Raw genomic sequence first — 26,342 nt, 5'->3', positions numbered from 1 at the left:
AATAGGATTGATTGGATTACTCTGCATGGACTCAATGGGCTGAATGGCCTCCCTCTGTGCTACAATGACTCTATGACTCTAAATGTGTCAGCCAATTTACATACAGTAAATCACGCAATGTGCTAATAACCAGATAACCTGTTTTTAATGATGTTAGTTGAGCGATAAGTATTGGCAATGTTGGAGAATTCCCTTGCTCTTCTTTGAATAGTGCCATAGAATCTTTTCCATCCATATGTCAGGACAAATGGAGCCTTTTAATGCATCATCCGAAAGATGACACCTTCAATAGTGCAGCACTCCCTCAGTACTGCATTGGACTGTCAGTATGGATAATGTGCTCAAGTCTCTGGAGGGAGAGTTGAGCCCACAATCTTTTGATATAGAGACAAGGGTACTACCATTGAGCTGCAGCTGACATCTGGAGGCAGAAGAGCCACACTATATTGTTCCAGGTACAGCTGTCCGGGGCATCTTCCAAACCTTGCTTACTGACTGAATTTCACCTCATTCATCCTGCAGAATCCCCTTATCTGTCAAACACGTACCTGCATCCAAAGAAGGCAGCAGTATGGAGGCCATTGAAAGGCACAGGGCTCATGCATGTGGAAAACCCATCAGCCAAGGTGCCTAGAGAGATGTGGGTGGCATCACTAAGACAGGGTGTTGGTAAGTGACTGCAATATGGGTTCATCTAGTTTTTTCCTCTCCCCTCTCTTCCCCCTCCCTCTTAATTCTCTTCCCCCGCACTTCTCAGCTCTCCTCTCTGCCGTCTCAACTCTCCTTCTTCCCCATATTGATCTCCCCTACACTGCCCTCACCTTCACTGTCCTATACCCTCCTCCCCTCCTGCCAATACTCTTTTCCCCCTTTCCCAATCCCACTCCCTTCCCCCTATCATCTCCTTCTGCTTTCCACCTTTCCTCTCCCACCCTTCCATTCGCTCATCCTCCCCTCTGTCATCCCCCTCTCCCAGGTTGGATTCATGCTGGGGAACAGTACCCCCTGGTTCCTCCATAAAGTAGCCACTTCTGACTTGTCAGTTTGAACATTGAGGCATCACAGCTGAACCTGATCTTGTCCTTATGATAAAAGCAAAATACTGTGGATGCTGGAAATCTGAAATAAAAGCAGAAAATACTGGAAAAACTCAGCAGGTCTGACAGCATCTGTGGAGAGAGAAACAATTAACGTTTTGTGTCCGTATGACTCTTCTTCAGAGCTAAAGAGAATCAGAAAGGTAGAATTTATACTGTTTAAGGCAGGATGGAGCAGGTAAAGCAGGATAGAAGGTCAGTGATAGGTAGGGGCTAAGGAGGGAAGGAGAGATTGACAAAGATGTCATGGACACAAGACAAAGGCAGTGTTAATGGTAGTGGTGAAGACCAAAGAAGGTGCTGATAGTGGCATAAAGGTGAGAAAGTGAAATGTGTTAATAGCAGAACAAGGGTCGGCACTCTGTGAAAGAGCAACATAGAACAAGTGACATATGGCCATTTTGGAGGAGGGGGTGAGGAGGAAGGGGCGGTGGGTGGGGAAAAAGGATAGAAAATGGGATTAAAAGGCGATAAAGCAATGAGTAGAAATGAGTGAATAAAAAACTAAAATATATATTTTTTAAAAGGGGCGAAGATAGAGGAGAGATTTCATGGTCTGAAGTTGTTGAACTCAATGTTGAGTCCGGAAGACTGTAAAGTGCCTAATCGGAAGACGAGGTGCTGTTCCTCCAGATTGAATTAGGTTTCACTGGAACATTGCAGCGGGCCAAGGATGGACATGTGGGCATGAGAGCAGGATGGTGTGTTGAAATGGCAAGCGACAGGAAGGTCTGGGTCATGCTTGGTGGCAGGCAGAAGGTGTTCTGAAAAACGGTCAACCAGTCTGCGTTTGGTCTCCCCAATGTAAAGGAGACCGCATTGGGAGCAGCGAATGCCATAGACCGAATTGAAGGAGGTGCAAGTGAAGTGCTGCTTCACCTGAAAGGAGTGTTTGGGCCCTTGGACCTTGAAGAGGGAGGAGGTAAAAGGGTGTTGCATCTTCCTCGATTGCATGGGATGACGCCGTGGGAAGGGGATGAGGTGTTGGAGGTGATGGAGGAGTGGACCAGAGTGTCACGGAGGGAACAGACCCTATGGAATGTTGCTGGGGGGCAGGGTGAGAGGAAGATGTGTTTGATGGTGGCACCATGCTGGAGTGGCGAAAATGGTGGAGGATGATCCTTTGGAGGATGATCCTTTGAATGCGGAGGCGGGAGGGGTGAAAAGTGAGGACAAGGGGAACCCTATCATGGTTTTGGGCAGATGGGGAAGGTATGAGGCCAGAGGCGTGGAAGATGGATTGGACACGGTTGAGGGCCCTGTCAATCACAGTGCGGGGGGAGGAACATCGGTTAAGGAAGAAGGACGATATGTCAGAAGCGCCATGTTGGAAGGTGGCATCATCAGAACAGATACAATGGAGGCGAAGAAACTGAGAGAATGGGATGGAGTCCTTACAGGAAGCAGGGTGTGAGGAGCTGTAGCCGAGGTAGCTGTGGGGATTCAGTGGGCTTGTAATGAATATTGGTGGACAGTCTATCACCAGAAATGGAAGCAGAGAGGTCAAGGAAGATAAAGGAAGTGTTGGAGATGGACCATGTGAAGGTGATAAAGGGGTGGAAATTGGAAGCAAAATTGATACATTTTTCCGGGTCCTGACAAGAGCATGAAGCTCTTTTTTATGCTGAAAAAAAAGTGGTGGGAGGGGACCTGAGTAGGACTGGAGCAAGTAAAGTTCCACATACCCAATAAAGAGACAGGCATAACTGGGGCCTGTGCGGGTACCCATAGCCACATCTTTTATTTGGAGGCAGTGAGACAAGTTAAAGGAGAAATTGTTCATTGAGAGAACAAATTCAGCCGGACAAAGGAGAGTGGTGCCACTTCTCTTCCAGGATGTCTACCTTGAAGAAGTACTGCTCTTCTCTCCAAGAGGACTCCCGTTTGCCTCTTTCACCCTGTTCATCTTTATTGCTTTCCATTTTCCTCCTAGTGTTTGACATGGTGTTTACCAAAACTCACTTTCACAGTCATATTTCCCTCCTTAGCAACTGCCTCCATCTCCGACTTAGTCCACATGGATTCGAACTGATTCCATCCCTCATGTTTTGAATCTGCCCAGGATTACAGGTATCTCCGGGACATACAGCGTTCCTTGGACTGCTGTTCCTGGCGCATCCTGAGATCCATGCTCAGTGCCATGCGTCGCCATATGAACATACTCAACCTCTCTCTCCAGCAGCACCGACTCACCCTATCTCAAAGCTGTCCTTGTCCCCAGTTTCATTTTATTCTTCGTCTCATCCGATGCCTTAAGAAGCTTTTTCTCTTCCTTTCAGGTGGTTAAGGAACGCAAGCTCCAACAACTTATTGATACCAATGCTCATTCAGGACCCTCCACCATTTCTTGTCCCTCTGACCCCATCCCTTCTACTAACCCCAGCCCTTGCCATCTATTCACCAAACCCTTTGACCTCCCCCTCTCTGATGCTGAACGTTCTGTATTCAGCAAAGGACTCTCATTTTCATATTCTTATGCCCTTACCTTAATGAATTTTGGGGTTGGCACGATGTTGAACTCTACTTCCGCTACCTTCGTCTCCATGTTCATTTCTTTGGGCAGGAGTCCTCCCGCCATTCAATGGATCCTTTCACCCGCCTCCAGTATTCTCCCTCCACCTGGACCCCTCCCTCTGGCCTCTCACCTGCTCTTGATTTTTTCATTGAGAACTGTTGTAGTGACATCGGCTGTCTCAATTTCTCTGCTCCTCTCACCCACTCCAGCCTGTCTCCTTCTGAGCTTGCTGCCCTCCATTCTCTCACGTCCAACCCTGACTTTGTTATCAAACCTGCTGACAAGGGTGGAGCTATTGTTGTCTGGCGCACTGACCTCTACAATGCAGAGGGTGAGTACCAACTCTCACACACTTCTTCCTATCTCCTCCTGGACCATGACCCCACCAGCGAGCATCAAGCCATTGTTTCCAGGACTGTCACTGACAAAGAACCATCGAAAAGTTACAGCACAAAAGGAGGCCATTCAGCCCATCTTGTCCATGCCTGCCCGAGGACACCCAGGTGCCCTTTCTAATCCCACCTTCCTGCACCCGGCCCATAGCCCTGCAGCTTACAGCACTTAAGGTGCAGATCTAGGTACTTTTTAAAAGAGTTTAGAATTTCTACTTCTACCACCAACTTGGGCAGCGAATTCTAGACACCCACAATCCCCTGCATAAAAAAGTTCTTCCTCATGTCCCCCCTACACCTTCTGCCACTTATCTTGAATCTATGTCCCCTGGTTCTAGAATTCTCCACCAAGGGAAACAATTTTATCCTGTCCGCTCTATCTATTCCCCTCATAATTTTGTACACCTCAATCAGGAAAATAACCTCAACCTATCCAATCTCTCCTTGTAGCTACACTTTTCTAACCCTGGCAACATTCTTGTAAACCTCCTCTGCACTCTCTCCAGAAATATTACGTCCTTCCTGTAATGTGGTGACCAGAACTGCACACAATACTCCAGTTGTGGCCTCACCAGTGTTTTATACAATTCCAACATTATATCCTTACTTTTATATTCTATACCTCTGCCAATGAAGGAGAGCATTCCATATGCCTTCTTTACAACCTTGTCTACTTGAACTGCTGCCTTCAGGGACCTGTGTACATCATCAGCTGTGGAGATCTTCCCTTCACATCTTCCAACCTCATAGTCTCCCAACCCCGGACAGCCCACTTCTACCTCCTTCCCAAAATCCACAAACAGGATTGTGCCGGTAGACCCATCATGTCAGCCTGTTCCTGCCCCATGGAACTCATTTCTTCCTATCTTGGCTCCATTCTCCATCTACGGCCGCGATTCCTCTGATGCCCTATGTCATATCAACCATTTCAGGTTCCCCAGCCCTAACCACCACCTCTTCACCATGGACGTCCAATCCCTCTGAGGGCTCTCCTCTTCTTCCTTGAACAGAGGCCCGAACAATCCCCATCCACCCTTCTCCTCCATCTGGCTGAACTTGTTCATTCACTGAACAATTTCTCCTTTAACTTGTCTCACTACCTCCAAATAAAAGGTGTGGCTATGGGGACCCACATGGGCCCCAGTTATGCCTGTCTCTTTATGGGATATGTGGAACATTCCTTGTTCCAGTCCTACTCAAGCCCCCTCCCACAACTCTTTCTTTCGGTACATGGATGACTGTATTGATGCCGCTTCATGCTCTCGTCTGGACCTGCAAAAATTTATCACTTTTTCTTCCAATTTCCACCCCTTTATCACCTTCACATAGTCCATCCTTGCCACTTCCCTTCCCTTCCTTGACCCCTCTGCCTCCATTTCTGTTGATAGACTGTCCACCAATATTCATTACACCCCACCGATTCCCACAGCTACCTTGACTACAGCTCTTCACACCCTGCTTCCTGTAAAGACTCCCGTTCTCTCAGTTCCTTCACCTCTGTCACATCTGTTCTGATGATGCCACCTTCCAAAACGGCACTTCTGACACGACTTCCTTCTTCCTTAACCGATGTTCCCCCCCGCACTGTGATTGACAGGGCCCTCAACTGTGTCCAACCCATCTCCCACGCCTCCGGCCTCACCCCTTCCCTTCCCTCCCAAAACCATGATAGAGTCCTCCTTGTCCTCATTTTTCACCCCTCCAGCCTCCGCATTCAAAGGATCATCCTCTGCCATTTTCACCAACTCCAGCACAATGCCACCATCAAGCATATCTTTCCCTCACCTCCCACCCCCGTCAGCATTCCATGGGGACCATTCCCTCCATGACAGCCTGGTCCACTCCTCCATCACCCCAACACCTCATCCCCTTCCCACAGCATCTTCCCATGCAGTTACAGAAGGTGCAACACCTGCCCCTTTATCTCCTCTCTCCTCACTGTCCAAGGGCCCAAACACTCCTTTCAGGTGAAGCAGTGCTTCATTTGCACCCTTTCAATTTGGTCTACTGCATTGGCTGCTCCCAATGCGGTCTACATTGGGGAGACCAAATGCAGACTGGGCGACCACTTTGTGGAACACCTTCAGTCTGCCCGCAAGCATGACCCAGACGTTCCTGTCGCTTGCCATTTCAACACACCATCCCGCTCTCATGTCCACATGTCCGTCCTTGGCCTGCTGCAATGTTCAGTGAAACCCAACACAAACTAGAGGAACAGCACCTCAACTTCCAATTAGGCACTTTACAGCCTTCTGGACTTAACATTGAGTTCAACAACTTCAGACTGTGAACTGTCCTGTATCTTCATCCTTTTTTAATCCCTTTTTAAATGTATTTTTTATTTACTTATTTTTTATTAATCTATTCATTGTTTTATGCCTTTTAGAATCCCTTTTTCTATCCCTTTTCCCCAAACACCGTCCCTCCCCACCCCCCCACCACCACAAACAAAAGGGCCACCTGTCACTTGGTCTATGTTGTTCTTTCACAGAGTGCTGACCCTTGTTCTGCTATTAACACATTCTGCTCTCTTACCTTTATGCCACTATCAGCAGTATCATCATTACCATTAACACTGCCTTTGTCTTGTGTCCATGACATTTTTGTCAATCTCTCCCCACCTATCGCTCACCTTCTATCCTGCTTTACGTGCTCCATCCCCCTTAAACAGTATAAACTCCATCACTGCTACTTCTCTTTAGCTCTGAAGAAGAGTCATAAGGACACGAAACATTAACTCAGCAGACCTGCTGAGTTTTTTCAGCATTTTCTGTTTTTATTTCTGACCCTGTCCTTGCTCAACATTCCCACATCTGGGTTCTGAGGCAAGTGTGTTTGCAAAGCTGAAACTTAAAGGAACTGACAAAAGAGCATCAGCAGTGGAGCCTATGGCTTCATTTGACAAAACATGGGAAACCTCACCCAGCCCACTTTGTGTGCATGTATGTACATGTATGTGTACATGTACACATGTGTTTGATGTGTTAGCATTTTTGGGTGTAAGGCTTTAGCATGGAATGTTATGATCCGCACTCTTACCACATTTTAAAAATATAATTGTTCCCACAGCTCTGTCCCAGTCACTGAAGTCTGAGTCTGACTCTGTGTGTAGTAGGAACTCAAACTACATAAGTACACCAGAATATCTGAAAGAGGCTCTTGGTATGAAAAAACCAAAGCATTCCCGGTCAGCCAGTAATGGTGAGTATCCTGCATGAACTTCTCCCTTTAAGAATAAACCCAAAATGAGAACTCATCCTTTCTAATAGTTCACTTCAGATGGAAGTTTTGCAAGGGTTTTTCAACCTGTTGCTCTCCACTCTCCAACACAAATAACTGAGTAACAACAGACAAGGGCACAAGGTGTTTAAAGATAACGGGCCATAAAGCTCATCTTGGTTCGTCCGTCCAAAAAGAATCAACAGTATCCACATCACTACGTCCGACCTTTCTTGAATAATTACATGGTTTTGGCCTTTTCTGCCCTACACTGAAATCTTTTCCATGGTTCCATGGGATGTTTGAGGAGCCTTGTAATTCAGCTCACTAGTAACCATCCATTGTGTTAACTCTGTCTCTTTTATTTTCCTTTCTCTCTCGCTTACCCTCTCACTCCTGCTTCCTTCTCCAATTTTCTTTCTCCTTTCTCTCTCATTTTCTCTCTCATTTCCCCTCTCTCTCTCCTTGCTCTCATTCCTCTCTCCCTTGCACTGTAGGTTATGTCCCTGGCACTCCTGACTACAAGGAGAGAGAGGACATGTACGATGAGATCATTGAACTGAAAAAGGTAAGTGCTGTCCTATTGGGGACCAAAAGTTCCTCACTAGTTTACAGTTGATGGGATTCTTGTAACAGGGTTGAAGAGGGGCATTGAGCACTTTTATGTTGCAGCACTGCTACTTGAGACTACAGCAAGAATAGCAACCAGGAGGAACCACAGTGTCCTGCAGCATGAAAACTGTATGATTGCTAATGCTGCCATCACCAGCAAACACAAACAATATCTCTAGCAGTGCTGAATGCCATGTGCCTTCAATTTTTTATGAACTGCAAGCAGGACTTCCTACCCATTTGTATGGACAAAAAATGGCATTTTTGTTTGCATCAGGGATAGTCAAACTATTAAAAGAAACATTTGCATTTATGTAGCACCTTTCACAACCTCCAGACATCCCAAAGCATTTTATAGTGAATGAAATACTTTTGAAATGTAGTCACTATTTTAAAGTAGAAATTGATGGTAATTAGTTTATGCACAACAAAGTCCCAGAAGCAGTAATCTGTTTCAATGATGTTGATTGAGGGATAAATATTGGCCTGGACATCGGAGAAAACTTTTCTGCTCTTCTTTGTAACAGTGCCATGAGAGGACAGTCAGATCTTGGTTTATGTGTCACTGCTATCCTACACCAACATGATTGATTCTTAACTGCCACTCAGTTGTATCAAACTGCTGCAAAGAATAGCTACTCCCTACCTAACAGCACTGTGGAAACACCTTCACCACACAGACTGCAGCAGTTCAAGATGGCAGCTCACTACCACCTTCTCAATGCATCTTGGGATAGGCAATAAATGCCAGCCTTGACAGGGATGTGTGTATTTCGAATAATTATTTTTTTTAAATACAAATGAATTGGACTCTGTTGAATAGCCCCCACCCTTCCTGCTTTCCCCCTGGCACTCATTATCCCACATGGATAAGAAGCACCTGGGAAAATGGAGAATACCTGAGGAATACTGTCACTTCTGACAGCAGAGTTTAATTACAGCATGATAAGCTTATATACGCAGATTTTATGATCAAGTCTCTGGAATGGGGCTTGAAGCCACAACCTTCTGACTCTAAGGCACAACTGACACCTATGAAAGCTAGTAGGGTGCTATTCAAAGAACAACAGCTTTCCTCCCTGAGCCAATACCACCTAAGGAACAATATCTAAGCCTGTCAAATCCTTTCAGAGAGTAGAGAGAGGGATAAAATGCATCCAAATTCAAAAGTGGAATTATTACTTGTGATATAAGCATGTGCAGCATCTTTTAGACCATCCATTGCAAGCACTCGGTGACTAATTTCCCTCAATGTGCTGCATTCGTCTCCAAACTCCCCTGCTGCCCACAGATGATTCAAGCACAGAAGACTGAGAACGATACCTTGAAAACAAAGCTCAGACGATCAGAAGAGGAAAATAGCAGAAAAGAGAAACTGATTGACCAGCTGTTGGACCCTTCCAAGGTAAATGAGACACCTGCAACAACCAGTGGTCTAATCAGGTTACATAGAATTATATAGACTGTGGAGCACAGAAACGGGCCATTTGGCCCAACTGGTCCATGCTGGTATTTCTGCTTCATGCAAGCCTTCTCCCGCTCTATTTTAGCTAACCCTATCTGCATAACGTCACTGATCTCATCTTCTCAGGAGATCTTCCCTCCACAGTTTCATTGACCCCTGAACAATCTGCTTGTCCAGTCTCTTACACCTACATCCATGAATGACTTTTTCAACACTCTACGTCATTTCGACAATTTCCAGTTTCCTGGCCCGAACTATGTGGATGCCCAATCTCTCTACACTTCCACCCCCAAGGGGAAAGGCCTGAGGGCTCTCCGCTTCCTCCTTGAACAGAAACTCAACCAATCCCCATCCACTTCCACCTTCCTCTGCCTGGCTGAACGCTTATTGAATAATTTCTCCTTTAACCTGTCTCACTTCTTCCAAATGAAAGGTGTTGCAATGGGTGCCCATGTGGCTCCTAGTTATGCTTGTTTTTTTGTTGGAAATGTGGAAAATTCCTTGTTCCAGTCCTACTCGGGCTCCCTCTCCCAATGTTTTTTCCGGTACCTTGATGACTGTATCTGTGCCTTTTCCTGCTCTCACCTGGAACTGGAAAATTTCATCAAATTTGCTTCCAATGTCCACCCTTCTCTCAACTTCACATGGTCCATCTTAACTTCTCTGTCTCTATTTTTGGGGATAGGCTGCCTACTAATATTCACTGTACGACTCCCGCCACCAGCCTCCACATTCAAAGGATCATCCTCCACCATTTCCATCACTTCCAGCATGATGCCCACACCAAACACACCTTCCCCTCCCCTCCCCTCAGCATTCTGAAGGGACCGTTCCCACCACAACACCCTGGTCCACTCCTCAATCACCCCAGCACCTCAAAACCTTCCTAAGGCACCTTCCCATGCAATCACAGGAGGTATAGCACCTGCCCTTTTACCTCCTCTCCTCACTGTCCAAGACCCCAAACACTCCTTCCAGGTGAAGCAGCAATTTACTTGCACTTGTTTCAATTTAGTATACTGTATTCACTGCTCACAATGTAATCTCCTCTACATTGGGGAGTCCAAACGCAAATTGGATGACCACTTTGTGGAATACCTCCGCTCAGTCCGTAAACATGACCCTGAGCTCCTGGTTACTTGCTATTTCAATTCACCACCTTGCTGTTACGCTCACATTTCTGTCCTGAGCCTGCTGCAGCGTTCTCGTGAAGCTCAATACAAGCTCGAGGAACAGCACCTCATCTTCCGATTAGACACTTGACATCCTTCTGGACTCAAAATTTAATTCGACAATTTCAGACCATGAATTCTGTCCCCATTTTGATTCTATTTTTTGCCTTGTGCGGTCCTAATTTTGTTTTTTATGTTTTTGCTTTCGGACAGAGCTGTTCATTATTCTGGCATTTACACCCAGGACAAATGCTTTCCCTCTTTGCTACAACCATTACCAATCCCTTTGCCTTTTGTTTCAAATACATCTTTGTCATTTAAACTTGCGCTTCCTCTGCACTAGCCCAGACCTTCCCTTTTGTTCTTCCTTCCCCTCCCGCCTTTCAGCTGCATTCAGTAAATGTATGGTATAGCCAATACATATTGTGAAGATGCCCTAGGTAGCAGTGATCATAACATAATTGAAAAGAGAACCCAAGGCAGTCAGCAGCACCGAGAAAAGCTATCCAATCCAGTCCAGTCTGTGGCTCCAGAACAGGGCAGCCACATTCTGAGAGAAAGTATGACATCACAGGAAAACAGATAAGTGATTGGTGGTGAATATTTTGATCGTTTTTCTTTAAAACTTATGTAACTTATTAGTGGTAATTCTTTAATTTATTAGTTGTGAGGTTTGCTAGCAGTAGTAAAGGTTATTGGGAATAGCAATGTTTGTTAATTATAAATTTAATTAAGAAAAATAAACTAATTAACACATAATAAAGATGGCAGGGCAGGTGATGTATTGCGACTGCAGAATGAGGGAGCACCTGGATGGCAGTGTGAGCCAGGGCAAAATGTCTGCAGTAAGTGTCTGAAACATGAGGAGCTTCAGCTCAGAGTCATAGAGCTGGACGCTGAGCTGCGGATGCTGCAATGCATCAGTGAGGGGGAAAGTTACCTGGACACTTTGTATCAGGAGGCAGTCACACCTTTAGGATAGGGTCTTCTGATTTGTTCAGTGGTTCGGGACAGGAGGTTGTGACTGCGAGTGACGCAAGTATGGGGCCCAGAAGATAGAAGTGGAGGAGCCTCAGTCTTTGCAGTTGTCCAACAGGTTTGAAGTTCTTGCAACCTGTATGGATAAAAACAGTTCCTGCAGGATGGATGTGCAAACTGACCATGGTACAAGAAGCCATTCAAGTGAAGGGGTTAATAGGAATGTAGTGGCAGTGGGGGATATTAGGGGATAGAACAGAGAGAGGGATAAAATGCATCCAAGTTCAAAAGTGAAATTATTACATGTGATGTGAGCATGTGCAGCGTCTGAGGTATTGCACATCTTTTAGAGCATCCAATGCAAGCACTCGGTGAATAATTTCTCTCAGTATGCTGTATTCATCTCCAAACTCCCCTGCTGCCCGCAGATGATTCAAGTCCAAAAGACAGAACAATAGTATGGTCAGGGGGAGAGACATAGTTCTCTGCAGTTGAGAGTGGGAGTCCAGATGGCTGTGTTGCTTGCCTGGTGCCAGGATTTGGGGCATCTGCTATGGACTGGAGAGTAACTTGCAGTGGGAGGGGGAGTATCCAGCAGTGATAGTCCCTGTAGGTACTAATGACATGGATAGAATTTGGAAAGAGGTTGTGTTGAGGGAGTATGAGCAGCTACGGGCTAAATTAAAAAGCAGAACCTGAAAGGCAATAATCTCTGGATTACTACCTGAGCCACAAGTAAATTGGCATGAGGTAAATCAGATTAGCAAGTTAAATGCTTGGCTCAAAAGATTGGTGTGGGAGAAATGGGTTTGGATTCATGGGGCACTGGCTCCAGTACTGGAGAAATTGGGAGCTGTACCATTGGGACAGTCTTCACCTGAACAGTGTTGGGACTAATGTTCTGGCAAGTCGTAAACCTAGGGCAGGAGAGAGGGCTTTAAACTAAATAGGGGAGGCAAGGGATCAAGTTTGGGAAGAGAGAAAGGTAGGGATAAGGGAAATGATGATCAGAGCGTGGCAAGAAGGGGCAGAGTGTACAAACCTAAGAGTGCACCAGCAGATAAGGCTAGAGGTTACAAAAAAAGTAGAAAGACAGATCCAGAGGCTCTGTATCTGAATGCATGTAGCATTCATAGCAAAGCAGATGAATTAACAGCGCAAATAGAAATAAACATGTATGATCTGATAGCCATTACAGAGACATGGCTACAGGATGACAAAGACTGGGACCTGAATATTCAAGAATACATGACATTTAGGAAGGACAAGAAGCTAGGAAAAGGTGGACGGGTAGCTCTGTTAATTAAGGATGACATTGGTACAATAGAGAGATGACCTTAGTTCTGGAGATCAAGATGTAGAATCAGTTTGGGTAGAGATGAGAAATAGTACAGGTAAGAAATCACTTGTGGGAGTGGTTTATAGGCCCCCTAACAGTAACCACATTGCAGGATGGGGTATACAGGAAGAAATAATAAGGGCATGTGAGAAAGGTACAGCAATAATCATCATTGATTTTAATCAACATATAGATTGAACAAATCAGATTGGCAATGAAAGCCTGGATGATGAGTTCATAGTGTTTTCAGGAGAGTTTCTTAGAGCAGTACATTCTAGAGCCAACCAGAGAACAGCCTATGCTAGATCTGGTAATGTGCATTGAGACAGGACAAATTAATGACCTCATAGTGAAGATGCCCCGAAATAGCAGTGATCATAATATGATTGAATTTCACATTCAGTTTGAGGGAGAGGGGAGTGGATCCAAGACTACTGTTTAAACTTAAAGAAGAGCAATTATGAGGGCATGAAGACAAAGCTGGTTGAAGTGAATTAGGAAATTAAGTTAAGGGATAGGTCAGTAGAGATGCAGTGGCAGACATTTAAGGAGATATTTCAGAATACACAGATACATTCCAGTGAGAAAGAAAGACCCTAAGGGAAGGACGCACCAGCCATGGCTAATGAAGGAAGTTAGAGATAGTGTTAAATTGAAAGAAAAAGCCTGTAATTCCGCAAAGATGATATCAGTCTGTCATCAGTGTAGAGGATACAAATAACATCCCAGAAATAATTGTGACTCAGGAGATGAAAGGGAGGGAGGAACTAAAATAATTACAATCACCATGGAAAGGATACTAAGTAAATTATTAAAACTAAAAGCTGGAAAGTCCCCAGGTACTGATGGATTTCATCCTAGAGCCTTAAAAGAAGTGGCTGCTGAGATAGTAGATGCATTGGTTTTAATTTTCCAAAATTCCCTAGATTCTGGAATGGTCCCATCAGATTGGAACATAGCAATTGTGATTCCTTTATTCAAGAAAGGAGGGAGACAGAAAGCAGGAAACTATAGGCCAGTTAGCTTAATATCTGTCATAGAGAAATTCCTGGAATCTATTACTAAGGAGGTTATAGCAGGGCACTTAGAAAATCTCAATGCAATCAGGCAGAGTCAACATGGTTTTGTGAAAGGGAAATCATGTTTGTCTAATTTAGTGCAGTTCTTTGAGGAAGGAACAAGCAACATGGATAAAAGGGAACCTGTGGATGTGATTACTTAGATTTCCAGAAGGCATTTGACAAGGTGCCACATCAAAGAATCCTCCACAAAATAAGAGCGCATGGCGTATGGGATAACATACTAGCATGTATAAAAGATTGGTTAGCTAACAGGAAACAAAGAGTCGGTATAAATGGATCTTTTACAGGTTGACAAGATGTAACGAGTGGAGTGCCACAAAGATCAGTACTGAGGCCTCAACTAATTACAATCTATATCAATGATTTGGATGAGGGATCAAATGTATAGTTGCTAAATTTGCTGATGACACAAAGGTAGGTAGGAAAGTAAGTTGTGAAAAGGACATAAGGAGTCTGCAGAGGGACATAGATAGGTTAATTGAGTGGGCAAAAAATTGGCAGATGGAGTATAATGTGGGAAAAGGTGAATTTGTCCACTTTGGCAGGAAGAATAGAAAAGCAACATATTATTTAGATCGAGAGAGCTTGCAGAACTCCGGTACAGAGGGATCTGGTGTTCTGATACATGAATCTCACAAAGTTAGTATGAAGGTACAGCAAGTGATTAGGAAGGCAAATGGAATGTTGTTGTTTATTGCAAAGGAAATGGAATAGAAAAGATGGGATGTTTTGCTGCAGTTGTACAGTTGGTGAGATCACATCTAGAGTACTGTGTACAGTTTTGGTCTCCTTATTTAAGAAAAGGCATTATTGCATAAGAAGCAGTTCAGAAAAGGCTCACTCAACTGATTCCTGAGATGAGGGGGGTTATCTTATGAGGAAAGGTTGGACAGGCTGGACCTATATCTATTGGAGTTTAGAAGAATGAGAGGTGATCTTATTGAAGCAAATAAGACCATGAGGGGACTTGACAAAGTGGATGCTGGAAGGATATTTTCTTTTTGTGGGAGAGACCAAAACTCGGGGACACAGTTTAAAAATATGGGGTCTCCCATTTAAGATGGAGAATAGAAGAAATTTTTTTCTCAGAGGTTCGTGAGTCTGTGGAACTCTCTTCCCCAAAGAGTGACAGAGGCAGGTTTATTGAATATTTTTAGGCAGAGGTAGATATATTCTCGACTAACAGGGGAAGCAAAGGTTATCAGGGGTAGAAGGGAAAGTGGCATTGAAGCCACAATCAGCCATGACCTTATAGAATGGTGGAGCAGGCTCGAGAGACCGAAAGGTATACTCCTAATTCCTACGTTCGTATATAACCCATCACATTTCTACCCTCCTTCAGTTCTGAAGAAGTGTCATATTCGACTGGAAACATTAACTGTTTCTCTCTCCACAGATGCTACCAGACCTGCTGAGTATTTCTAGCACTTCTGGTTTTTATTTCTATCTGAATATCCTTCTATTCCTTTCTTCCTCATGTACTTATCTAATTTCCTCTTTAAATGCATCTATGCTCTGATTTAAGAATTTCTTATTGGATTTATTAGTGACCATCTTGTATTTACAATCCCTAGTTTTGAACTCCCTCATAAGTGAACATCATCATCCCTGTGTTTACCATATCAAACATCTTCAGAACACTTTCAAAACCTCTGTTGGTCACCCTTCAACCTTCTCTTGTTATAGAGCAAAGAGACTCAGCCATTTTCAAATTCAGTCTTTCCTGATAATTAGAAATGCTCAGTTCAGGTCTCTCATTTTTGCACCTTCTACAGTGCCTCTATATCATTTTTGTAAAAGGAGACCAGAACTATGCGCACAACATCAAGTGTGGTCTAACCAAACTTATAAAGTTTACCATAACCTCTTTGCTTTCCAAGTCTATTCCTCTGGAAATTAACTCAGTGTGCCTTTTTTTTTAGGGCCTTACAACCTGCATTGCTACCTCTAGGGTTCTCTTTATCACTTCATGATTTATGGACCTGATGTTGAAATATTTTTAACATCATTTTTTAAGAAATTACTAGTCAATCTTCCATGTCAAATCCAAGTTTAGCCTTCAAGTGAAGCAGGACCAGAGGGCAGGGTGGTAATTGCATCCAGATAAGCAGGCATAATTTAGTCCCATTTTAAAATCATACATTCCATCCTTATTTTGTATAATTGATTTCTTGTTATAGCAAAGCTTGCTGCCATTTGAGAACCAGCAAAACAGAGTTGGTTATAACAAAGGAGCTTCTTTAAGGTGGAAGATAAGGAGCAAGAAGGTGCAAAACCAATATGCTACTGTGCCACTTCTGGCAGCAGGATGTAATTACAGCGGGATATGTTTACATAGGCAGATTATGTGCTCAAGACTCTGGAGTGGGGCTTGAAACAATGACCTTCTGATTCAGAGGCAATGGATCAAAGTGCATTGGAGTGCAGCCTATTGTTATGCAGATATACACAGCAACCATTGTGCACACAGCTGAATCCAATAAGGAATGAAGGAATGGCCGGATACTGCTGCTCATGATGAGAGTTATGAGTTTATGATAAATATTCCCAAGGAAGAATTTTTATTTTAGCAAATGACCATTTGTATTAGTGCTGTAAAATATCTGTGCATTTTCTTGTTTTACAGAGTTTAGAATATGCCAGGAGTTTGATCGATAAAAAGAACGACACGAGCGGGGTAAGACCCCTTCCCTGAAGTCTGGACTGCTCCCTCTTTTTAAAGCCCATGTACTTTGGTCAAGAATTATATTTATATAGTCCCGCATACAATTGTAAATCTCTTATCAAAACACAAACTAGATTATCCTCTCACCATTTATGTCATTTTAGATTTAAAAAAACACATTTTTAATTCATTCTTGGGATAAGGGCACCAATGGCAAAATTGGCATTTGTTGCCCATCACTAGTTACCTTTGAGAAGATGATGGTGAGCAACTTTCTTGATCCACTGCACTGCATATGATGAAGGTGCTCCCACAATTTTGTTAGGTAAGGAATGCCAGGATTTTGACTCGATGACTATGAAGATCTGACTCATACATCTCCAAAGTCGGATGGTGTGACTTGAATGGGAGTCTGGGAGTGATGATGTTCCTATGCACCTGCTGGCTTTGTCCACTAGGTGGTTTAGATTTAGCCAGCTTGAAGATTTCATCTTTCCACGTACTTTCTCGTCCAAGTTTGAGATGTTTCTTCTTCTCTGCTGTTGGCTCCCAAGCTCACAGTGCTATAGCTGTCTCAGGGCATGAGGAGGCACAAGAGAGCAGCCTGCGGTTGAATCATCTGTGGTCTCTTTCCTTTTGCTTGGGCCCCTATCAGAGCAGTGCAACTATGGACAAGAGCTCCTGCAGAATGGGCTCATTTATGCCTTACAGATGCACACCCACTGTCCTGTAAAGGTTGTTACAATCAGGTGAGGAACAGTCGAATAGCTCCCCTCTTTTCCCCATCCTCATTTGACTGCAACAGGCTTTTTTAAAAACGGATAAAATTAACAATTCCCTGAGTGTTAAACTGTTTACATTATGTGACCATAAAAGACACAATCATACCGATTTTCTTTTTAAAAAGAAGAGGATAGTTTTTAAGGTACTTAACCTGATTGAAGTAAAATATTAAAAATGCTCTGGCACTCGCATTCTCACGCGCACACGTGCACATACACACACACACACACACACTCGAAGTTCACACATACAGAGTGGGAAGGATAGATTAAGCAATTAGGGTACAGTAAAATTAAAGGGAGTACATGGCTCTTGAAGGTTGGTTACTTGGCTGGCTTTAGGCTGAATTCAGTGGTCCTGCTGCATTTGCTCGGTGATCCTGCCGTTTTCGGCATTAAAACAGTTTGAGGCTGTCGACAGATGATTTACCTGTTCTTCTGGAGACAGCAGTGCTGGGTTGAGTTCTTTTTAAAATCTCTGCAGCAGCTGGATAGTCAAAATGAGTAGAAAGGGTTCAAAACTTGCAAGTTGGATGGAGAAAGAGAGGGGAAGGAACCCACTCGTTCCTTCAGTGTCTCAGCTGTTTGTCCTGTTCTGCAGAGAAAGCAGGCGCTTAGAACATACAAAGGGTTGTCTTGTCATGCGACCTTCTCGTCCCAGCTGCCCAGTGGCCCAAATATGGTTGTGGCTGATGTATTCCTGTTACCTTGATTAGATCATGGCTGGGAATTCCTCTCTCAACCATGGTCCCGTTGTCATCATGTTGAATGGTTTGTCTCTACCCAGTTGAATACTCAGGTAATTCTCTGGATACTTTACTGATGGGATAGGGGATGGCCCCTATTTATCTCTTTAAAGGCAATTGTTCCTAGTGTGACTTTGCAGCCAGGTGCTCTCCATTTCACTAGTTTTGGATGCAAATGTGCAAACATCTTTGACTGCAATCTTAAGTCAATGGAATGTGGCTTTAGTCGTCTTTAAAAAAAAGTTGGGGTTTCCAGCCAGTAAATTCAAAAATCATTTTTTGGTATAATTAAGGTTTCACAACACCTTCACATCACTCAATAAAATGCTACAATGTTAGTATTTCATTACAAGATTGTTCAAAAATAAACAAAGATACACATTCATACTTAAACACTCACTCACACCTACATCAAACACCATGGCTATGTTCTGTATAGCTTGGAGCTGGCTTCCCATTATGCACAGTTTTCGGGATGATTCTGTGCTGAGTTAAGCATCAGCTGTCAGATGTTTTTTCCCTGCAATGTGGGTCATCTTTAAATGATATGGTTGCAAAGACAGGCTCCATTCAAATAGCCTTGCATTATGTGTTTTGAACTTCTCCACAAATGTTAAGCGGCTGTGATCTTTGTAGATTGAGATCTCTCTATATCCATTTTGGACATATATTTCAAAGTGTTTGAGAGCCAGTAACAGTCCCAGAGATTCCTTGTTCTACAGTGGAGTATCTCTTTTAATGTCTGTTCAGTGTCTTTGAGAAATACCTAACTGGTCTTGTGATGCTTGAGCCATCATCTTGGAGAATGACGGCTCTAGCTTGTGATGCTTGAGCCATCATCTTGGAGAAGGACGGCTCTAGCATCGATTGCCACTTTAAAGAGCTGGTTAAAGTTTGGAGCTGCCAGCACCGGTTCCTTGTTTTATATGGCTTCAGCCTTTTGAAAGCTGTTTGGCACCTCCCTAACCACACTACCTTTGCTTTTTTCTGTAACAATTCTGTCAGTGGAGCAACTATAGTACTGAAGTTGGGACCAACTTGTATTAGAATCTGCACATCCCCAAAAATCCCATTATTTAGTCATGGGGATGGGGAAATTCATCAATGCCTATACCTTCGCTGCCCTGGGTAACACCTGCCCTTGACCCACAACATGCCCTAGGTAGATGTTATGACCACAGTCGATCTTAATTGCTGTGCAAACCAAATCCCAGGGGGAAACTTGGCTTACGGGCCATACTCTTTTTTTGTATTCTGATAATGAGAAGAAGACATAACGATCTCAGCAGTAAAAAGTCCAATAACACTTTTGGTATTTTGAAAATTAAAAGTAAAAGTTTTATTAACAAGAATAAAAGAAAGCTTAAGCACACAAGATTACAGTTGCATAATTAAGGTTAGTCTTGCAAAACATTCCCTCAAAAGGACTCTCCATTTGGTCAGACCCACAAGTAAACATCTTCTAGGCAACACTCCCTAATAGATGTTTAACTGTAAAAAAAAAATCCAGTAATATCACCCAATAGAAACTGCTGTAGCTTTAATAGAGGCATACGACTCTCAACTCTCTTCCACTCAGCTGTGGAATCCAAACTTCAGAATAAAGTTGCTTGTCGCAGTCCAAGACTTTTCTGGCTTGTCTAAATGGCTGTTTCAAACCTGGATCTTCTCCCAGTCCAGAGCTAACAGCTCCCAAGTCAGCTCTAGCTGCTACCAACAGTTCAAACAGCTATAGCCCAATAGCTACCCTAAGCTCTCCACAGTAACTATAAAATACCTTTTTTTCCCTTTCATCTCAAGTTCCATTGTTCTCACACTTCTTTGAAACTCAAATCCTTCCAAATATAAAATCTTTCATGTCTCTATCTTGTCTTTGTTTCTGGGTCAATAAAATGTAATATCACCACTACAGTTTACTTATGGAGCTCCTGCAAGATGCAAACATGTTCCTTGACACCTCTGACTTCCTAAGATATTCAAATGAACTCTCAACTTATCTAAAAATGCAAATGTTATATCTAACATATTTACTTGTACTTCAAACCTCACACTCTATCCTTTTCATGTTTTACACCCCCAGACAACCTGTCTCCTATTAATCTCTGCCCAGTTTCATTAAATCATACACACGCGTGCACACACACACACAAACAAACAGTCTTTTCACGGAATAACACAATATTCCCCAAAAATATTTTTAAAACATCCATTTCTCACAGTAGATTACCTTGCTTTAGCGAACTAGCTCTTTGCGAGATTTACCTCTAGATCAGTCAACTGTAACCTTTTGAATAGCACTTCTAACTGGTCTAGGTGGTCTCTCCAGGTGTCACTGTAAACTAGCAGATCATCCAGGTATACTGCATGGCTAGTAGGTGAACCACTTCCTGGTTCATCAGCCTTTGGAAGGTTGCTGGGGCATTTCTTAATCCAAATGGCATAACTCAGCATTGGAATAAGCCATCTGGTGTGACAAAAGCCAGATCGCTTTAGCTCAGGTGGTTAAGGGAACTTGCCATTATCCTTTTAGCAAGTCTATTTTTCTTATATAAATGGTGTTTCATCCTTGATCAGTACAGTCTTCCAGGAGGAGAATTGGGTAAGAGTCAGCTCTGGTCACTGCATTAACCTTTCTGTAATGAATGCAGAGCCTTGTTGAGCCATCAGGTTTTAGGGACTGAGGAACTCCAGTTGCTCTGGCTGCACTCAACCAAGTTGTGCTCCAGCATGTACTGAATTTCTCCCTGAACCTGTGTCAGTTTCTCAGGATGTAGGTAATAGGGATTTTGGTTTATGGGAGCGATCTCTCCTACATCCACATCATGCAGGGTTAGGATCGTGCATCCTGGTTTGTCCCTACAGATCTCTTTAAACTCCTTGAGCAGCTTTGTCAGGTCTCCTTTCTGCTCTGCATTTAAATAAGAGCACGGTATCTAATCTCCCTAACAGTTCCGTGTTGACTAACCAGACGGTAGGGAGTTTGATTTGGGAATCGTGCATGCTTCCCTCTCCCTCTAACTCATCCTCACTGTCGCCTTCACTCTTCTCTTTCCTCACTGCCTGACAGACTTGTGCTTGTTTGTTCCTTTCCCAGCTGTGGTATTGCCTTAACATATTGATGTGACACAGCCTTTGCTTCTTCCTACAGTCTGTGGAGTCAATCAAATAATTCACCTCGCCAATCCCCTTTACAATGCTATACAGGCCACTGAATTTGGCTTTCAGTGGTTCACCCTGTATTGGTAGTAGCACTAACACGTGGTCTCCTGGCTTGAATGTTCTGGCCTTGGCATGTTTATCTACTTGCCATTTCATAGTTTTCTGGGAGGTCTTAATATCCTCCTGAGCCACAGCACAGGTGCTTGTGAGCCGCTGACGGAACACAGATATGAAGCTCTTAGCTCCGAGAGCTCTAAAAAACCTCTCCTTGATTAGTTTAAGAGGGCCTCGCACCTCATGCCCATAAACTAATTTGAAGGGACTAAAACCGTTAGACTCATTGTGAGTCCCTGATAGCAAACAGGAGAAATACCTGCCCTTTGTCCCAGTCAGGGGAGTACTTATAGCAGTATGCCCTGATCATTGTTTTTAGGATCTGTTGGTACCATTCCAAAGCTCCTTGTAACTCTAGGTGGTAGAATGAAGTCTTTAGCTATGTTATGATTACTCATGATCTTTTGAAAAATATTGAACACAAAATTCATGCCCTGTTCCGACTGGATCTCAGTACGCAGCTGTATTGGTAAAAAATTGAGTTAGCCCCTCAACCACTACTTTGGCTGAGATAGCTCTTGGGGGAATGGCCTCTAGAAATCAGGTAGTCACATCCATGTTGTGAGGGAGACACTGGTAAACCCCTTTTGTTTTCTGCAGGGGCCCCAAACAATCAACCAACACTGCTGAATGATCACCCAAAAGCTGGTATGGGAACTAGTGGAACAGGTTTTATTGCAGGTTGGGGCTTCCCCACAACCTGGCATGTGTGGCAAATTTTACAGAACTCCACCATATCCATGTGGAGTTGTGACCAATAAAAGTGATGGCCTATGTGAGTTTGGGTTTTTAAGATACCGAATCTCCAGTCATTGGGACTTTGTGGGCTATCCTCAATATTCCCCTATGGTACCTCGATGGCACCACTACCTGGTGAACCACTGTCCACTCTTTGTCCGCAGGTCTATGAGGAGGTCCCTACTTCCTCAACAATACCTATTTTTCAAATAGTAGCATTCTGGAACTTCCTCTGCTTCAGCTTCAGTCCGGACAGTCTGTGCTAACTTTTTTAACACTGAGTCGGCTTGCTGAGCCTCGACCAAGGAAGACCTGTTTAATACTTTCTTTGGCTTATCTAAATTTCTCAAGAACATTTTGGATAGCCAGACAGCAGGGTCATTGGTCTGTAGTGACAGGTCAGCCTCCTCTGACTGAGCTTGTTTGGCCATGGACCGGGTCACCACATAGTCAGGGAAAATACCAGAGACCTTCTCCTGTAATTGCTCTTTCTCCCTGACGTCATTCAGCCTCTCTAAGACCACTGTGGAAGCTATCATCTTCATCCCTGCTAGGTCATTACTGACAAGCAGGTCAATCCCATCCACTGGTAAACTAGGGACATCCTCTATAATTACTGATCCTGAAATTAGGCTGCAATCCAGATGCACCTGATAGAAAGATATGGGCATATACTAACCCCTCTTTCCCCATACCCCTCAGTAATGCTTTCTTCTTTGGTTTTTGGAACCTGCTACTTGCAGTTCCCTCTCTTGTCCTGCTTCTGCTGGCCACTGCTTCCAACTTTACTTTGGGACTTGCTGTCTGTCCCTCTCTTATGCTGCTTCTGCTGGCAACTCCTTTCAACCTTGGAGCACACTGACTAACTGAACTCAAACTGAACTGAAAATACTTTTCTGTCTCTGTGGGGGCCGCCTCCTCTCGACCCCTGTTGCTAGGCAACAGCACAGTTTTTTTTCCTACCTTGTTTGTTTTACCTTCCCTTCAAGGGCCATAAAATCTCATTAGAATGCAGGCACAGAAACAAAGCCTTAGACCAGCTGTCTCCACTCTAAAATGAAATTAGATCCCATGTCTCACCTTTTTAACCTACAAATAAAAAAATTTACATTAAACTTAAAGCTAAAACTTAAATTTAAAGCAATAGCTTATTCCTAACACCCACAAATAAAACTTAGTTAAACTGTCTCTATTTCCTAACAGGGAACAGTGGGCCTTCCCCTACTCAGTTCAAGCTGCCTTTATTCCTTATCTTGCTTTTCCCCTTTGGAAAACTTGCTCTTTCTCCCTTTCCTGGAATTCTCTCTCCTCCCTCCATTCCTGTCTCTCTCTCTCTTTTCCTTTTGCTTGGAATTTGAGCTCTAATCTCTGTTGTTCCATCTTTGCTAATGCTAGTCTGTCTGTTTCAGATTCTATGCCTGTTTCCTGTTCTTCAAGTTCAATTGCAAAATGGCTAGCCACAAGTTTTAGCATTTCGGGTTTCCTAGCTTTTGGGTGGATATTTATCTCTAAATGTCTAGCCACGCTCCTTAACTCTTCATTGTATAGTCAAAATAAGCAGAAAGGGTTCAAAACTTGCAAGCTGGATGGAGAGAGAGAAGGGAAGGAACCCACTCAGGATCTCATTCCTTCAGCATTTCAGTTGCTTATCCTGTTGTGCAGAGAAAGCAGGGCATAGATCACACATAGTTGTCTTGTCACATGTCCTTTCTCCAACTGCCAGTGACTAGAATATGGCTGTGGCCAGTTACCTTCGTTAGATCATGGCTGGGAATTCCCCTCTCAGTCAGAGTCCCATTGTCCAAGTGATCATGTCTAATGGTTTGTCTCCACCCAGTTGAGTACACAGGTAATTGTCTGGACGCTTTGCTGATGGGATAGGAGATGGCCCCCATTCACCTCTTTCAAGGCACTTGTTCCTGCTGCGGCTTTGCAGACAGGTTGTCCTCATTTCAATAGTTTTGGAATGCAGTAGGTGATGCAAATGTGCAGCTATTTTTGACTGTGATCCTAAGTGACTGGAATGAGGCTTTAGTCTTTTTTTTTACAGGTTTTCAGACAGTAAATTCAAAAATATTTTTTTGATATAAAGCATGGTTTCACAATAATGTATTTGTAGAGCATTCATGCTCAGCTTTTTACTCTTAGCTGGAACAGTTCTCAATGTCTGTCTTTTACATGTGTAAAACATTTGATCCAAGCTTGAAACATTGTGGTTATAAGAGTGTTAGAAAATAACATAACAACAGTTGAACAGAATGCACATACCAAGAGAGATCTTTTCACAGGATTTAGATCAAGCTGTGAGTGATGAGATTGCCTTCCTTATATTTGCTATTTCTTTTAAATTGTCTTCCAGTTTTCTCAACCTTTCAGTTTTCTCCACCCTTCTTCTGAATGCACCCACTTTTGACGGGGTTCACCTTTAGCTGCCTAGTAGGTTGCCCATTTATTACATGTGAACCTAGACCTCGAGTGTCAACGGGCTGTATCCACTGTGAAAAGCATCACTTGTCTTACCCAATCCAATCCTGAATAGGCAATTTTGGCATAAGACTGACCAGATCATATTGTGGTGGCCAAATATATCTGAGAAGCCCCTTCTGCCTGCATCAGAATATCCTACCTGAGACTGCAGAATGGATTTGGATTAAGATAACCATTTGGTGCTTTTAATCTCAGCCTTGCAGCATCGCAACTCTATTAGAACTTTAGCATCCATCTCCACATAGACATGCAGGTTTAATGACTTATCTGAAGAACATAATTCCCTACGTGAAACAGAACTCACAGAGTCTGCACCCCCAAAACTCCTCAAAGTGCATCATCAATATCTCTGCCTTTTTTTCTCTCCCAGATTGTTAATGGATTAAAGAAGAGAATCTATAAATTGGAGAAGCAATGTAAGGAGAAAGACAGCATCATAAAGTAAGTTACATGGCAAGCCATTTACTTCAAATACTGGACATTAGTTGTTTTCTATCATCTCTTCATTGCCCTTTGTACTGCGTTTGCCAGCCCCACACCTCCCACTTCCTGCTGTTTTAAATCTGAAAACCTTATGCACTGCAGTGTCAGTTCCAGACTTGACTCTTATTGGAGTAAAGTTCTACTTGCATCAAGGCTTTTGATAGAGGAGGGAGGATTAAAGAGAATTTTCACAACAACTTGCATTTATATGGCACTTTTAACATAGTAAAACATAGCAGGTCCTTCACAGAAGTAATCAGCAAAACTTGAAAGCGAGTAACATAAGTGGATCTCAGAGTAGATCAAAGAGGTAGGTTTTAAGGAGCATCTTAAAAGAGCTAGAGAGGTTAGAGGGGGAATTCTAAAGCTTAGTTCCTCAGCAGCTGATGTCACGTTCACTTGTGGTGCCTGATTAGAGTTGACAACCCTCCAGGGTTATTCTGAAATTTGCACGAATTGAAGATTAAACTCCAAGACACTGCGGCAAGCAATACCCAGGGCATAAGTTATAGGGGCGTTAAACAAATTTGCGTTTTTTTCATTTTCTTTGAACAGTTCCATTTATTAGTTTTTAAAATATTGGAAATAGGGGAACAAAGGCTACTTGACTGATAGTGAAGATTAATCCAATTGGATTACAAGTAACCTGTTCCCTTTCTCCATGGTAATGAGAAGGAGGTGCATCTAGAGGGTGGACCAATGGTGGGAGTAAAGGGGGGCAGTTCAAGGCAGAAGGTCATGCGATGGAAACTCCAGGAACACACTGAAGCAGAGTTGACAACCCTAGACCTGACTCCTTTTCATAGATTTTATTTATTCATTATCAAGTCGTGGACATCACTGGCACAGCCAGCATTTATTGCCCATCCCTATTTATAGCTGCATTAAGTTTCAAGGGAGTAAGGCAAGGCTGGATGGCCTCTACTTTAATGCCATGAGTATTACAGGTAAAACAGATGAGTTAAGGGTGAGGATTGACACGTGGAATTGTGATATAGTAGCCATCACTGAGATGTGGTTGAGGGAGAGGCAGGATTGGCAGCTCAATATTCCAGGATATAGAATCTTCGGGTGAGACAGGGGAGGGGGTAAAAGAGGAGGAGGTGTTGCATTATTAGTTAAGGAGTCAGTTACTGCAGTAAGGAGAGATATCTTGGAGGGGGCATCAAATGAAGCTTTGTGGGTAGAGCTTAGGAATAAAAAAGGGGCAGCCACATTATTAGGTGTTTATTATAGACCCCCAGATAGTCAGTGGGAAATTGAGGAGCAAATATGTGCACAATTTGCGGAGGTGTGT

The 26,342-nt window shown here is 43.4% G+C and overlaps 1 protein-coding gene across 3 annotated transcripts in view; it reads left to right on the top strand.

The window, feature by feature from the left end:
- iqce (IQ motif containing E) overlaps nt 1–26,342 on the top strand; it is a 93,005-nt gene that overhangs the window by 12,619 nt on the left and 54,044 nt on the right. For all 3 annotated transcript variants that reach the window (XM_078558536.1, XM_078558537.1, XM_078558538.1), the window contains exons 4-9: nt 523–669; nt 7,074–7,205; nt 7,721–7,791; nt 9,127–9,240; nt 16,498–16,548; nt 24,933–25,003. In XM_078558536.1, the coding sequence (XP_078414662.1) occupies nt 523–669; nt 7,074–7,205; nt 7,721–7,791; nt 9,127–9,240; nt 16,498–16,548; nt 24,933–25,003 (586 nt within the window). The remainder of the gene's footprint in view (nt 1–522; nt 670–7,073; nt 7,206–7,720; nt 7,792–9,126; nt 9,241–16,497; nt 16,549–24,932; nt 25,004–26,342) is intronic.

This window comes from Cetorhinus maximus, chromosome 15, assembly GCF_964194155.1.
Source record: "Cetorhinus maximus chromosome 15, sCetMax3.hap1.1, whole genome shotgun sequence".
Lineage (NCBI taxonomy): Eukaryota > Metazoa > Chordata > Chondrichthyes > Lamniformes > Cetorhinidae > Cetorhinus > Cetorhinus maximus.
This window is presented reverse-complemented; position numbering and strand designations above follow the sequence as displayed.